This window comes from Labeo rohita, chromosome 2, assembly GCF_022985175.1.
Source record: "Labeo rohita strain BAU-BD-2019 chromosome 2, IGBB_LRoh.1.0, whole genome shotgun sequence".
Taxonomy (NCBI): Eukaryota; Metazoa; Chordata; class Actinopteri; order Cypriniformes; family Cyprinidae; genus Labeo; species Labeo rohita.
This window is the reverse complement of record NC_066870.1, coordinates 35,986,735-36,002,818: the sequence shown is the minus strand read 5'-3', so window position 1 is coordinate 36,002,818 and position 16,084 is coordinate 35,986,735. Positions and strand designations below refer to the sequence as shown.

Below are 16,084 nucleotides of genomic sequence, written 5' to 3'. Positions count from 1 at the left end.
TACCATCTTGTTGGTCACATCACAGTAGAAGAAAACAAGTATTTTCTTGTATACTCTGTGGCATCTATGGTTCCATGAAGAAGATTTAACATCCATGGAATTTTTCCATTCTATCTTTATAATAGAAAAGGTTCTTTAGATAATTAATGTTGTAAACCAAAATGGTTCTTTTAAGACTTGTTCACTGAAAGGTAAACAAATTGCAACAGTGGGGTACCTCATGGTTCAGTGCTTGGTCCTTCTCTCTTTACAGTTTCCACACACATCGCTGAGTCCCAGGCACATGGATTTTTGCATATCACTGCAGCACTGACAACATAATTTTTTTTAGCACCTTGCTATATGGTTGCTAGGTTCCTGACCCAAGTTAAAGTCCATACATAAAGGTTCTTTATTGGCATCTGTGGTTCCATGAAGAAGCTTTAACATCCATGCAATCTTTCCATTCCATCATTATAATAGAAAAGGTTCTTTGGTTACTAATGTTATGCACAAAAATACTTGTTTTTTAGACTGAAAGTTGTGGTATCTAAATCACGCCAGTGGGCTATCCCAGGGTTCTGTGCTTGGTCCTCTTTTCTTTACAATTTCCACACACTTCACTGGGTCCCAGACACATGAATTTTTACGTATCACCGCTGCACTTGCAAAATAAAACTCAATTTTTTTTTGCACCTTGCTAGATGGTTGCTAGTGTGTTTTGGGTGGTTGCTAGGTTGTTGCTTACTCTCCCAAGTCAAAGTCCATAAATAAAGGTTCTTTATTGGTATCTATGGTTGCATGGAGAAGCTTTAACATCCATGGAATTTTTCTATTTTATCTTTATAATGGAAACGTTTCTTTTGATTATTCTTTAGTCCAAACCTCAGAAAAGTATTTGTACACCTCAATTTGAGGTATCATGTTTTTAGCACAAATTGTTTGGCACAAAACAAACAAGAAACAGGAAAGATGTTAGGCTTAGTAAGCACCACTAATTAAGACTCTTCTTTTGCCATCTTGTTTGTCACATCACAGTAGAAGAAAACAAGTATTTTCTTATACACTCTTATGAATAAAGCTTCTTTATTGGATTTTATGGTTCCATGAAGAAGCTTTAACATCCAATGAAATTTTTGGTTCTTTTAAGACTTATTCATTGAAAGGTATATAAATCGCACCAGTGGGGTACCTCAGGGTTCAGTGCTTGGTCCTCTCCTCTTTACATTTTCCACACACATCACTGGGACCCAGGGACATGAATTTTTACATATCACTGCTGCACTGGCAACATGAAATTTACACCTTGCGATATGGTGTGTTTTGAGTGGTTGCTAGTTGGTCCAAGTCAAAGTCCATAAATAAAGGTTCTTTATTGCCATCTTTGCTTCCACAAAGAAGCTTTAACAATTATGGAAATTTTCCATTCTATCTTTAAAGTGGAAAATATTCTTCAGATTATTAATGTTACACACAAATATGGTTCTTTTAAGGTATGGTATCTAAATCACACCAATGGGGTACCTCAGGGTTCGGTGCTTGGTCCTCTTCTCTTTACAATTTCTACACACATCACTGGGTCCCAGGCACATGAATTTTTACTGGTTGCTAGCGTGTTTTGAATGTTTGCTAGGTGGTTGCTTACTGACCCAAGTCAGTAAGAGTCCACAAATAAAGGTTCTGTACTGGCATCTATGGTTGCATGAAGTTTATTATAAAAGGTTATTTAGATTATTAATGTTATGTGCAATAATGGATCTTTTAATATTTGTTCACTGAAAGATATATAAATTGCACCAGTGGGGTACCTCAGGGTTCAGTGCTTGGTCCTCTTCTCTTTACAGTTTCCACACATTACTGGGTCTCAGGTGCATTAATTATTACATATCACTGCTGCGCTGACAACATAAAACTGAAGAAGCTTTATAACCATGGAATCTTTCCATTCTATCTTTTTAATAAAAAAGTTCTTTAGATTGCTAATTTTATGCACCAGAATGGTTCTTTTAAGGATGAACAACACATTCTCATTCCCAACACGTCACATATTGACGCTTGGTCAGGACCCTTTGGTGTCACTTTTTGACGCACAGGGTACCCCTTTAGTGTAATATTTTTACACACAGAAGGTCCTTCATTGCTTTAAATAAGAAACCCTTGGCGTCATAATTTCATGGCGTCATGAATAAATTATATATTGGGTAATAATTTTTCCATTGATGCATATATGTTGGGGTGTGATATTTTTCAATGTAAACAGTCACAACAGTTTTATTTACATTACATTATTTTCACATTTACGAGCATGTAACCCAACCCCTGCCCCTAAACCTACCATTTGTCAATAAAACACAAGATACAGGCAGATACAGCTACAGTCATAATTTATTCAAAAAGTATTAATATTCCAAGTCTTCTGAGGCAAAACAATTGATTTGTGAGAGGAATAGACCCAATCGCCATCTCCATCCGCCGTAAAGCTCAGTCTGTTTGTGCGTAAATTCAAAAATCGCTGCCATTGCCAATCGTGAAATGCCATTGGCTCTTGTATGTTTCCTGGTTTCTTGTTTTTCCCTTGTATGTTTCCTGGTACCTTGAGCATCAAAAAGCGACGCCAAAGGGTCTTGACCATGTGTCAATATGTGACGAGTTGGGAGTAAAAACGTGTTGGGATGAAAGGTGTGTTGTCTAAATCACACCAATGGGGTACCTCAGGATTCGGTGTTTGGTCCTCTTCTCTTTACAATTTCCACACACATCACTGGGTCCCAGGCACCTAATTTGTTTTCACATCTGCTGCACTGACAGCACACAACTCTTTGTTTTTCAGTACCTTGCTATATGGTTGCTATACTGCTATATATGGGTGGTTGCTTACTGACCCAAGTTGACGTCTATAGTTCCATGAAGCTTTAACATTTATATGAAGCTTTAACCTTTATAGTGGAAAAGGTTTTTAAGGATTATCAAAATAATTTGCACAAAAATGGTTATTTTAAGAACTGTTCACTGAAGGGTTTTTTTAGGAACACAAAATGTTCTTTTTTTTTTTTTTTTTCTAATTTTCTGTGCAGGGATATTGTGTTTGTGACATCTGCTAGGTCAGAGCTGTGTCAAGCACAGCTTGATCAGATGTTCAAGTTTTGTTTTGATTAGGAACCTTTGGAGAGCCCTTGAAAAGAAAGTAAATGAAACAAATGTCTCTCACTCGTCTTGCTTCCGAATGCATCTGCCAAGAAAATAAAGGCTTTTGTTCTGTGCAGATTACTCCTTAAGCTCAGCCAACTCTCTGGCTGACCCGCAGACCCTCATTCATCTCAAGTAAAACAGCTGTAATACCTGCGTGACCTTTGCGATGGCCAGAGGTGACGCAGGTGTTCTTGACCGGTGGGTGTTTGTGACAGGTGGACGTTGGGGTTTATTATGCTCGTCTCGACGCTTCTCTTAGTGTTTAGCAGATCCACGTGTGGACGCCCACTGCTTGCCTGGACTTTCTCGCTGATGAGACAAGTGGGCGATTCAAGAGAGGAGAGCGGAACAAAATAACTTGTGGCCAAATGTCAGTAAATCGTGTAGCCCGCATCACCATGGGAACGAGCTGGGAAGAGACAACAACAGCGGCGGCGGCGGACCGGGAAGCAGGTTTTTCACTGCGCCGTGTCTGCGGTTTCCTGAGATGATCTTTTTATTCTTTCACAGAGGTTCAGATGTTATTGTCATCCGTGCTTTGACTCTTTTTCTTCCTCACAAAGCGGCTGGAAAATGGCTCTATTTTAGTCAGAGCCCTGCTTTTAGTAGAATCTCTCTGAATGAGTGTAATTGTGAGTCTTTGCACACCGGCGTGAATGGATGTTAAAATAGCATTGTGTGTCAGTAACCATTTCATTTCTGTCATTGCAGACATGTGTTGTAGATGTATGTGGAAGCAGAGGCTTTTCGTCTCCTCCTCCTGCTCCCAGAGTTCAATGAGTTCAATAAGTGAGAGAATGACCCAACAGGGATCATTAGACCTGTTGTTTACACTGCTTGTTAAAATATCATACCATGACATTTTCTCGAACATGTTTGGTAGCTCCTGCACTTGTTAAAATAAAGGTTCCCAAATGGGAGAGCAAGTTCCTGCGATGCCTCCTGTAAGCCATTAGTCAGCACTTGAACAATGCTGAATACTAAAGTATATATTTTTTATTTTTGGCTGAACTATCCCTTTAAAGGAGAAGTCCACTTCCAGAACAAAAACTTACAGATAATGTACTCACTACGTTGTCATTCAAGATGTTCATGTCTTTCTTTCAATTGTAAAGAAATTATGTATTTTGAGAAAAACATTTCAGGATTTTTCTCCATATAATGGACTGCAATGGTCCCTGAGTTTGAACTTTCAAAATGCAGTTTAAATGCGGTTTCAAATGATCCAAAATGTGGTTGTAAATGATCCCAGACGAGGAAGAAGGGTCTTATTTAGCTAAACGATTGGCTGTTTTCATAAAAATAATACTTTTTGATCTCAAACGCTTGTCGAAAAACTCCCATCTCATGTTCTCCCTCAACTTCAAAATCATCCTATATCGCTGTTTTACCTTTTTTGTTAAGGGTGTTTGATCTTCTTTGCATGTTCACTTTGCAAAGACTGGGTCAGTACTTCTGCAGTGATGTAAGATGATTTTGAAATGATTTTTGAAGTTGAGGGAGAAAATGCGATTGGAGTTTTTCGACATACCCTAACTGTCTTGAACCAGAATACACAGAGTTCAGGCAAAACAAGATGAGCGTTTGAGATTAAAAAGTATTTAAATTGTATTTTTAAATAAAAATAACCAATCATTACGCTAGATAAGACCCTTCTTCCTTGGCTGGGATCGTTTGAAGCCGCATTTAAACTGCATTTTGGAGGTTAAAATTTGGGGGCACCATATCAGTCCATTATATGAAGAAAAATTCCTGAAATGTTTTCCTCAAAAAACAATTTCTTTATGACTGAAGAAAGAAAGACATGAACATCTTGGATGACAAGGGGGTGAGTAACATTATCTGTAAATTTTCGTTCTGGAAGTAATCTTCTCCTTTAAATGTTTTTCTGCAGTGATATCATTGCAAAGTGATTTCAAAAACTCTTGATTCACAAAAAATTCTAAAAACAATGTTTTGTCCATATTTGAAGTGTTTCTGAATTGATCTAAAGCCATTACCCTATCTGTGATGATAGACTTTAGATCTGTAAACACTATCATCAGTGTTGAATAGTGCACAGTTGGACACCTGCTTTTGTTATGCGACAGTTAGAGTGGATGACATTATCTCAGATGTGCAATACTTTCTGCAGACAAAAGTACAGTCTATAATTAATATCTAAACCCCCTCATTGTTTCATAGTGAGACCCTGTGGGCAAAACCACCAGTCGGCTTTTGCAAGCTCATCTGTGCATTTGTATGCACCTGATGAAGACTTTTTAGAAGATGGAATAGAAATGAAAGCGTACTTGCGTGACAGTACCTCAGCCCATGATGCATCCTGGGAAATTAGAGTGAATGTGATCATTGTGGTACTTTCATAGCCATAATGCTCCTCACCTCTCCAGGCAATTAGTTAATTGCATTTTAATGTTAAGCCTAGACAGCAGACGAGAGACAGACAGAGATAGAAAGATAGAGAGAGGTGGAGGGAAGCTAATAAAACTGCATACCTGGGGATGCGCTGTTGAACACAATTTGTACTTTGCATTAAAAAGGAGAAATATGCATTTCTCTACTCGAGATAATTTAAATATATGCATGCGTTAATTAATTTTATTTTCTGCAGTTGTGGTTGTGTTGTAGTGATTTGGATGAACAATTAAAAGAATGGTTCCCCCAAAAATGAAAATGTTCTTATCCTCAGGCCATCCAAGATGTAGATGAGTTTATTTCTTCATCAAAACAGATTTGGAGAAATTCAGCATTACGTCACTTGCTCACCGATGGATCCTCACAAGTGAATGGGTGCCATCAGAATGAGAGTCCAAACAGCTGATAAAAACATCACAATAATCCACAAGTAATCCACACAACTCTATAGTCCATCAATTAATGTCTTGTGACATTAATTGATGTTCATACCTCCAGTGAAAAATGTTGTCTCCTGTTGTCCTCTCACATCAAAATCCACCCACATATTTGTTTAGAGCTGTTTTGGACTGTTTTTGTTTGTAAACTGTGCTTTATCTGTGCTTATTTCTCTGAAGAAAACAATATTATGGATAAAGGACTCCAGAAGCAACAGTTTGAACTTTAAAAATGTCTCTGATGAATTTGTTTATTACAGACATGCAGCTTTTGGCTTCACAGAATGTTAATTGATAGACTGGAGTGATGTGGTTTATTTGTGGATTATTGAGACGTTTTTATCAGCTGCTTGGACTCTCATTCTGACGGCACCCATTCACTGCGGAGGATCCATTGGTGAGTAAGTGATGCAATGCTAAATTTCTCAAAATCTGTTTAGATAAAGAAACTTATCTATAACTTGGATGGCCTGAGGGTGAGTAAATATTCAGCAAATATTCATTTTGGATAAACTATTACTATATAAATCTCTTTCTTTTTTCAGTTGTGGACGTTTTTTACATAAGGGGAAGATTTCGGCTAAGATGTTTGTATTTAGTTGAGTCAGCTTGTGAAAAAGTTTCTGTGTTTATAATTAAATACTTGTTTCATGAATTACATTTCAAGTTCACACAGTCATTTATACAAATTTGTGAACTAAAAATAATGCAGATTTTAAATGTCATAATGCTGCTTTGTTTCTTTCTTGACATGCGAGCTATCCGTACTTCTACATGCACAGACCTGAAACTCCAGCGTTATATTTAAATCAGGGGAAAAGCTTGAAGCTGTATGTCTGCTTTGACTTTTACATGCATTTTCTCCAATTAGGTGACTTTTGGAAAAGTTTTCTGCTTTTGCACGAACAATATGGGTGTGCGTTTCAATAGTCCTTTCTCCAAGTTTCCAGGGAAACAGACAGGCATATTAGAGAACAGCAAATCAAACACAATTATACATCGTCTTAGAGCACTATTCCATTCAAAATGCTTCTCTCTCACTGGCCAGCTATAAGATTTTACCAGTTGTGAATATTAGATAAAAAGGTTTACTTGAAAAGGTGCTTTGAACACTGCCTGTGACAGTCCACTCATATGAATCATGATTTTCCTGACAGATAGAAGCGGTTTTCCTGCATGCCCATTTTTATTATGTGCAGAATGGCATACTGCCACTCATGCTATTTTCTGCTGTACGCATACTATGTGAGGTATATAATGGCTATGCTAATTATTTAGAACTGTTTTGGCTTGTATACAGTGTTTGATCTGTGCAAATTTCTGTTCTAATTTAAACGAGGTGACTTTGTCACTGGAGAAAGCAATATTATGGATAGAGTACTCGTATTTTAGCTGGAAGCAGTGGTTTGAAGTTAAAACCGTCTTGGATTTTGTTTTCTGTCAAACATGCAGCTTTTGGCTTCACAAGATGTTAACTGATGGACTGAAATGGTGTGGATTACTTGTGGATTATTGTGATGTTTTTATCAGCTGTTTGGACTCTCATTCTGACGGCACCCATTTACTGCAGAGCATCCATTGGTGAGTACATGACAAAATGTTTTCTTTGGGATGGCTGAAGGTTAGTACGTTTCCAGAAAACAGCCAAAATGTATTTTTTACTTGCTCTTTTAAATTAATATGCAATGAAGTGAAGTATTCCATTCCAGACATAACAAATGTTTACTTTCTGCATATTTATAAATAGCATGCTTAACATACAGTGTAGTATTTATTAAGCAAGTAAGTCTGTTTTGTTCCTAGCATTCCCATCTTGTACTCCCTCAGTAGTAGGCATGTAAACAGTGCAATAAGAAGTATTTTAGAATTCCATTCCGAACACACTAATACGAACTGCGAGTAATTCCAAAGTGGTGCGCGTTACCGTGCGCGCACTCCCACTGGATGATATGCGCGCGCACGGGGGTCGGTGCGCTATTAAAGCCGCGAGTAGACGCGTAGTGCCAACAGACAGATCTGTCCTGGAGTACCGGAGACCGAACGAGGGTGAGACGAACAACAACATATGGATTGAAGCAAGGACACTTACTTCATATCCGGACAACAAACCACTTCACGTAAGTTCAACTAAGATTCAACAGGTTTTCAATACAGGAGCAGCTTTGGAAAAGTTGAATGCATGCGTATTTTCGTTATATATTCACTCATGCGTATATAAAGCTTAATATAGGCGATAAAAATTTGAGTATCAAACTATTGCATCATTAAAAATGTGTTGTGGAATGTAGAAATGACCAGTCGCATTAGTTTTACCGTGTTACAGGTGTTTGACGTGATCTATTGCCAAATAAGATTTTATCTGATAATACAGTGAGAAAAATAGTATTCATGTTCTTTGAGTTTTAGTTTAATATAAAATGCCATGAAATCTCTCTTAAAAAAATCCACACAGTACCTTACTTTGAAAAATGAAGTACTTAACACTTACAAAAAAAGTACCACAGTGTTACCAAGGTATTCTGGGAAGTGACTTGGTTCCTACACTGTTTGCAGGAGATTCCATATTCATTTATTAAAGTTTTAATGTAGCAAATGTCGTATTTTATAAGAGCATCAGTCATTATCTGTTCACATCTGCACGCAAAGTCTCTAGCCTCATAGCCTCAGCTCTTGAGGCTATGAATCTGATTTACTTTTGAACAAATAAAGTCAGCCTTTTCAGCTCCATCTCACTGTTGCGTTTCTGCAGTCGCAGTACATGCTGCGCAGTCCGTATTTCACATCACAGCGTGCAGCTGTTGCGCAGAGGACTCTTTCAGTGGAAAAAAGGGTTAATTTATCAAGAAATTACCTAATAGACAGGATTTGCAATGCTTGTAGACTCAGGGACTCGCACCAACAAAAACTAAACAAAAAAGGTAAAATTTTATAACACTTCATAATAACTTTCATTAAAATGATTAGCAAAAAATACTTTGTAAACTGCTATTAATGTCATTAGTTAATGCTCAGCCTTAAGGGTAACTTACAAAAAAAATCTACAAATTCATATTAATAATTGTTCTATCGGTTAAAAAATAATTAATATGCAACTAACTGGTTATATCAGTAAAAATAACTGTTAAGGATCAGATCAGGACAGATTTATGTTTTACAGTGTAGAATTGTCATTAAATAAGTTTGTAAGGGAAACAGTACCTTCACGGATCCCCAGGTGTCCACAGACCTCTGGTTTATCCTGATCCTGATGATAGACTGTAAAAAAAAAAAACCTAATTGTGACCATGGACCACAAAACTAGTCGTAAGTCATTTATACATCATCTAAAAGCTGAATAAATAAGCTTTCCATTGACATGTAGTTTCTTAGGATAGGAAAATATTTGACAGTAAATCGGGAATCTGAGGGTGCAAAAAAATCTAAATATTGAGAAAATCGCCTTTAAAGTTGTCCAAATGAAGTTCTTAGCAATGCATATTACTAATTATATATTTACTGTAGGAAATTTACAAAGTATCTTCAGTGAACATGATCTTTATCCTAATGATTTTTGGCATAAAAGAAAAATCGATCAGTTTGACCCATGCAATGTATTGCTGGCTATTGCTATAAATATACCCATGCTACTTATGACTGGTTTTGTGATACTGGAAATACAATATATATCAGTGTATAAATATGTAGGTAAGATACAAATGTACTTACTGCAGTACCATCTAAACCACAGGGTTTATTGAATCAAAAATATAATTTAAAATGCCTGAATTAAACTGAATTAAGAAAAAAATAAATTTTAAAATGAGACCAGAGTGAAAAAGAGCTCACTTTTTTATTTTTATTACATCGTACCTGCACTTACATTGTATTCATGGGCTTTCTGAAATCATCTGTGTACATTCTGCATATATCTCTTATGTAAATAAGCTTTGCGGGTTGAATGCGTAATGCAAGAACGACGCTGAGTGCATGTTGAGCGGCATCTCCATGAGATGACAGTGTACAACTGACAGCAGAAAAGGAGACAGGTGTCAGCTGTCCTTAACAATTGCTTTTTAATGTTAGCAATGAGTTAACATAATGTCAGAATCTCCCCAGAATCCACTGGGTGACAGTGTACCCAAAGCAGCGAGGCGGTGGACGGAATTCAGTTTGTATTTGCATTCATGAATCGCAGGTGTCAGTGTGGGTTGATGATATTTCGTCTCGCTCTCTGTGCCCACAGGGTGCGACTGCACGTCTCTCCCAGACCCCGCTGAGAGATGTGGCTGCTGGAAAAGATCCGCGGTTCAGTGGAGGGAAACGTTCTCCGGCAGGGAGACTCGGCTGACAAACAGAGCAAAGCCCCCACCTATAGCAACGTCCTCACCCCTGACAAGATTCCCGATTTCTTTATTCCACCCAAACTGGTGTGCTGCCCCCCAGAGGAGGAGACACCGGAGATGAAGCCAAAAAACGGCCTCCATTCTTCCACATCCGAGCAGACCATATGCTGCAAGACGCCGCAAGGCAGTCCTCGCAGCCCGCGCCTCATTAACAAGCTGGCTGGAGACACCAAGAACTTGCTCAAAGCTGCAAACCGTCACATCATCCAGGTTGAGAGCGCGGACGACTTAGTCATCGGGGAAGTGGGCGACCTCAACACAAACGCCGACCCCCAGTCCCAAACAGCCATGTCTTTGCCCTACGTGCCCAAAGCGCAAACCTCCTACGGTTTCGCCACGCTCATGGAAAGTCCTCACACGAGACGTAAAGAGTCGCTCTTCCACAGCGACCCTACAAGTCCGCTCACCTCGCCCAACACCCAACGCAAGTCGCAGGGTAACCACTTAAATCCAAGCGACTGTAACATGTCCCATAACCCCTACCGGTACTTCAGTGGCGGGGAGAGCGACACTTGCTCCTCAGCCGAGTCTTCTCCATTCAACTCCCCTCTGTTGTCCCGTTCCGCATCCCTCCTCAAGATGTTCACCCACGAAACCCAAGCCAAAGTGTCCCGGGCCAAGCGCTCCTTCGCCCGCCACAGTTCTCTCTCCACGGACGAGTGCAGTTCTGTGGAGACCAGCCCGAACATTCAGAGGCGCTTTCGTTGCCCTCCTTCTCCGGCGTTTCGAGGACGGAAATACGGAGGGAACATGGATCGCTTCACGCAGCACACCGTCAACCTCCACAAGGGAGGAACTCTGCGCATCTGCACAGACTATGACATCGACGCCGCCAGGCTTCACGTCCGCGTCCTGGCGGCCGAGGACCTCTACGATAAGCAGTACGATGCGAAGAGCATCAATTGTTGCGTGGCTCTGTACTTAAACCCGGGAAAGCTCCAGAAACAGCGGAGCACCATTATCAAGAACAGCCGCAACCCTGTCTTCAACGAGGACTTCTACTTTGACTCCCTTCCGGTTGCACAGGTGAAAACCCTTGCTATCAAGATGAAGGTAGTCAACAAGGGCACCAGTTTGAAGAGAGATACCTTACTGGGCGAGAGGGAGGTACCCTTGAAGGAGTTGCTTTCAGGGATCTAGAGGTTGGACAAACATATCCAGACTAGGAAATATCCCAGCTTTGAGTCTCTTTGGTTGCAGAACTCTTCAACTAACTGTGTGCAGTTTCCTAACTTGTTTACCAGCATTGAGAGTGTATGGATGTACTGTATGTGTGAGCTCTTCTGTAAATACAGCCCATGTGTGTACAGGCATGCTTCGATTCTATGAGTTCCCAGGGTTTGTGTTTGTGTTGAGACCAGTGTCTACTTGATTCAAGACCCTGCTGGGTCTCACTGTATAGATGAAAACAACTCCCGATCCAAAAGGCGTATCTCCACAGCACTGATGCTTTGAAGTCACTTAAGGCCAGATGCAAATGCATGCTTCATCAGCCATTTGAGCCTTAAAATGACGAGGATGACAAATATATATTTTTCCCCCAAACTGACTATAATAACAGTGTTTCGCCTTATGCCTCTCTAATTCTGCTCTTTAAGGTTTCAGACTGTGACATTTCTCACTGTAAAATTGGACTTTCTTCTTTTTGAATGCTGAATCTGTGCAGTTTAAAACACCCTTCAGCCTTACTGAGTGACAAGCTGCTCGCTTTGAGTGACACGGAACTTTAGAGAGGGCGTGATTCGTGATTGGACAGGAGGTATGACATCATCGCGATGTCAAGACAATGTGATTTCTGTAAATAGACGGCTCTTTTAAATCTGCTTCTGTGTAGCTGCACCTGAAATCACTCCCTATTCCCTATAATGTTGACAAAACATACCATGGTATTACCATGTGTTTTAGACATACTTGTGTTAATGCTATGGTATTTGGCAGGGGTACTTGGGCATGTACTGTGGTAATACCATAGATTTGACATTTACCATGGTTATTTATATGAATATGGTAATCATGCAGTAACATAAAATCTAAGTATTGTAGTATTATGATACCTAATCATTGCCTTACCACGGTAATATCATCATTTTTTGGGCATGTACTGTGGAAATACCTTACTTACTTACCATGAAGTACCATATTTACATACCAGTCTATACCATTATTTTTTGAACATGTAATCTTTGAAGTGCCATGATACTGTGTATATCAAAGTGTATTGCTTTACCATGGTACTGTTTTTGTAAGGGATATACTAGTAACCAAAAGTTGCACAGTTAAACTGTTATACCAAGGCTATGCTAACACACAATGCTTGCAAAGAAGTTTCTTCAGAACAACAACATATGTGTTTACGTTTCAAACAGACATCAACGGTACCCACTAGTGCCATTTTAGCTGCAATCTCAGGTTAGGGAACATATTGCATTTTCGTATGTGTGCACTTTAATAGAGTACGTTGTTGATTTGCAACAGTTTATGGTGCATTGTGGGTATCGTTTCGTATAAAGTATAAAATTGTTCAATAAGGTTTGGGACAGGAAATTTCCCCCAGGAAATATGGAGTTTTTTCATATTCCGTTTATGTTCGGAAAGTGTTCAGATGATTATTCTTCTATTAAATATGTGCGCAGAGTTTCGGCATGTTTATGGTAGATGTGTGTGTAGATGTTTTCCAATGGGAGCAGTTGCATGGCAAAATGTTCAAGCCCTCATGTTTTCAAATTTTTGTTGTTATTGAGTCAGATGGTGAACATGTATGATATAAGCTCACATATTTTCTTCACATCATCCCCTGTATTGGATCCACAACACTTATCCAATTTTGTATACTGTACTTGATACAAATTTTTACCACATTTTCTCCACTAGTATTAAATAATAATAGGCTGAAATGAAAAGGTTTATATCTTACATCTAAAAACCTGAAATGAATTAGATTTTCACCTCACCCTATGGTTCCACTTAAATGCTGTTGATTGAAGGCGAGTCAGATAAATTTGGACTTGAAAATTACCCTTGTATAAGACACTGTAATGCGTCATACACGGCAAGCTCATTGTTTGACCTAAAGAGTGTCCGGTAATATTCCTAAAGAGCTCTTCAATCAGGTTACTGCACTCTTCGCTTCTCGAGTGGATTCACACAATTGCACCACTGTTAGAAGTGAGACAGATTGTCTCGCAGTTCTGGCTTCAGTTCAAGGCAACACATCTGTGTGTTTTTGATGAATCATTTGCATATCCTTAAGGGTGAAGTGTGTAATTTATGTGCCACAAGCGACACCAAAATGGAACTGCAACTAGTTTTTCATGTCTTCTAATGGAATGTGAGTGATGTTTGCTTGTGCAAAAGTTGGTTGCCACCTCTGAAAATAATTTCAAATGCTTTTTATTTAAGATTATTAAGAGTTTTCTTTTTTACACATGCAGATGAATCATGCACAATTTTTGCATGCAAAAATAGGTCTATTATTTTTTTAAGAAGTACAGCAAACCAAGCATCTTTCTGTTGATCAACGCTGCAAATCTGCATGATCAACTTGAAACCGTTGTGAAATCCCTTTTTAAAAGGCTGGATTTTGACTTTTGAAAAAGACTAAGCCTTAAGGCTCAGAAAGTCTATTAAGAAAACAGTCAGTTTTCATTTCATCTTGACTTCAAATGCTCTTTTAGATTTAGTTTCATGATATAGCATGTGGCATACATTTAAATGATAAGTTTTTCACTTTAAATGCAATGATTTTCCTTCATTCATTCATTTGTACCTGGGCCTTTTCTGCTCTGGTGCGTTACCACCTTTCATCTTTCATTGAAAGTACTTCCACGTCACTTTCGCCAAGCTGAAAACATTTATTACATATTAAAGAAGAAAAAAAAGCACTTTAAGCGAACCGTCCGCAATTACACTCCGGATATGAATCACTCCATGTGCTTCATGTGAATTTTTCTTCACTGTATACTTCCAGGGTGCAATGATTCATTTATTAAATTATTTCCATTTCTATTTTCAGTGCTCTTTTTTAAAACGGCCAAATTGCAGGCGTATTAGATTTCCCATCAGAGCCACGTAGAAAACATAAAGTCTAAAGGCCTATTCTTGTCGGAGACTGAGCTTTTTTGATTGGCAGAGAATTCAAATTAGAAAATGAGAAATAGATTTCAGTAGGGATTCAATATGGGGGGTGTTAAATCATATTCATTTCCGTAACCATCTTCCTGTATGTGAGATTAAAGTGTCTCGCACTTGTGTTTCGGATAAGTCATGGAAAATGAAGTGCCTATCCACTGTACTTGATTCCCGTTCCTTCCCTGAGCCCGTCACCAGCCGCAGCGTTCCTATGCATGTGTACATAAACACCCCTCACCTGTGATGTGCCGTTCCAAACCCGGAAATCGACATTCCTAAATAGTGTGGTGTTTCGCCTTGTTGTTATTCTGAAGACGGATGTGGTTTTGATTAGCCGTTTATTTTTGTTTGTTTGAGCTTCTTTCCAGTGGTGTATACTCTCTCTGTATTTCTTCAGGCTGATTTTCTATCCACAAATTTACTCATGCTATTGCTTTGTCTATTTTCTTACCTTGTTCAATAAAAGTTGTGTAGATGTTGTACAATGATTGTTCTCTGTCCTTTAACCCCTTTTGAATCCAGTCCATAATGATTCTAGAAATGTGAACACAATTTTACAAAAAATGTTTGCATAGACATTTGCATAGACATACAACAGAAAAAGCATCTAAAATGTTAGAGACACACACAAAAAATTCTTTTTAAGAGTAGTCTACTTCCAGAACAAAAATGTACAGATAATTTACTCACCCCCTTGTCATCCAAGATGTTTATGTCTTTCTTTCTTCAGACGATAAGGCATTATGTTTCTTGAGGAAAACACTTAAGGAATTATCTTCATATAGTGGACTTCAATGGTGCCCCTAAGTTTGAACTTCCAAAATGCAGCTTCAAAGGGCTCCAGATGATCCCAGCCAAGGAAGAAGGGTCTTATCTAGCAAAGCATCATTTTCAAAAACAAATTGACAATTTATATTCTTTTTAACCTCAAATGCTTGTCTTGTCTATGTCTGTGTGAACTCTGTTTTTCACGTTCAAGACAGTTAAGGTATGTCGGAAAAACTCCCATCTCGTTTTCTTCCCCAACTTCAAAATTGTCCTACATCGATGTAGAAGTACCGACCTAGTGTTTACAAAGTGAACAGGCAAAGATGATCAAACGCCAAAACACGAAAGTAAGCAGCAGCCGCCTCACGGCAGCATCCAACTTATATTTCTGTTTGCGCTCTGTTTTTGAAGTGTTGAACATTGTAGCCAATCACGGACATATATGTTGATTTCTGGAATGCAATAGCCAATCAGAGGCGTTTCGTGTGTCAGAATCCACTCACCAAGTTCAGCTCTCGAATTCTCTCATTATAACAAAAAGGACACAATGTAAATAAACTGTAAATAACTGTGCCGTTTAGAAAGATTCATTGATTATAGCCGAATTATATATAGACCCCTTTGAAGCTGCATTTAAACTGCATTTTGGATGTGACTTGGGGGCACCATTGAAGTCCACTATATGAATTCCTGAAATGTTTTCCTCAAAAAACATAAGTTCTTTCTGACTGAAGAAAGAAAGACATGAACATCTTGGATGACAAAGAGGTGAGTAAATTATCTGTA

The 16,084-nt window shown here is 38.7% G+C and overlaps 1 protein-coding gene across 1 annotated transcript; it reads left to right on the top strand.

Annotated features, from left to right (window-relative positions):
• The first annotated feature begins 7,984 nt into the window (after positions 1 to 7,984).
• LOC127176489 (C2 calcium-dependent domain-containing protein 4C) lies at positions 7,985 to 13,605 on the top strand. The gene is made up of 2 exons (XM_051128194.1): positions 7,985 to 8,137; positions 10,243 to 13,605. The coding sequence occupies exon 2, from the start codon at positions 10,280 to 10,282 to the stop codon at positions 11,540 to 11,542; it is 1,263 nt and encodes a 420-aa protein (XP_050984151.1). The 5' UTR covers positions 7,985 to 8,137; positions 10,243 to 10,279; the 3' UTR covers positions 11,543 to 13,605.
• Positions 13,606 to 16,084: the final 2,479 nt, after the last annotated feature.

Bases quoted from the DNA above. Each gene is read 5' to 3' on its own strand.
- LOC127176489 (XM_051128194.1), top strand. From the start codon at position 10,280: ATGTGGCTGCTGGAAAAGATCCGCGGTTCAGTGGAGGGAAACGTTCTC.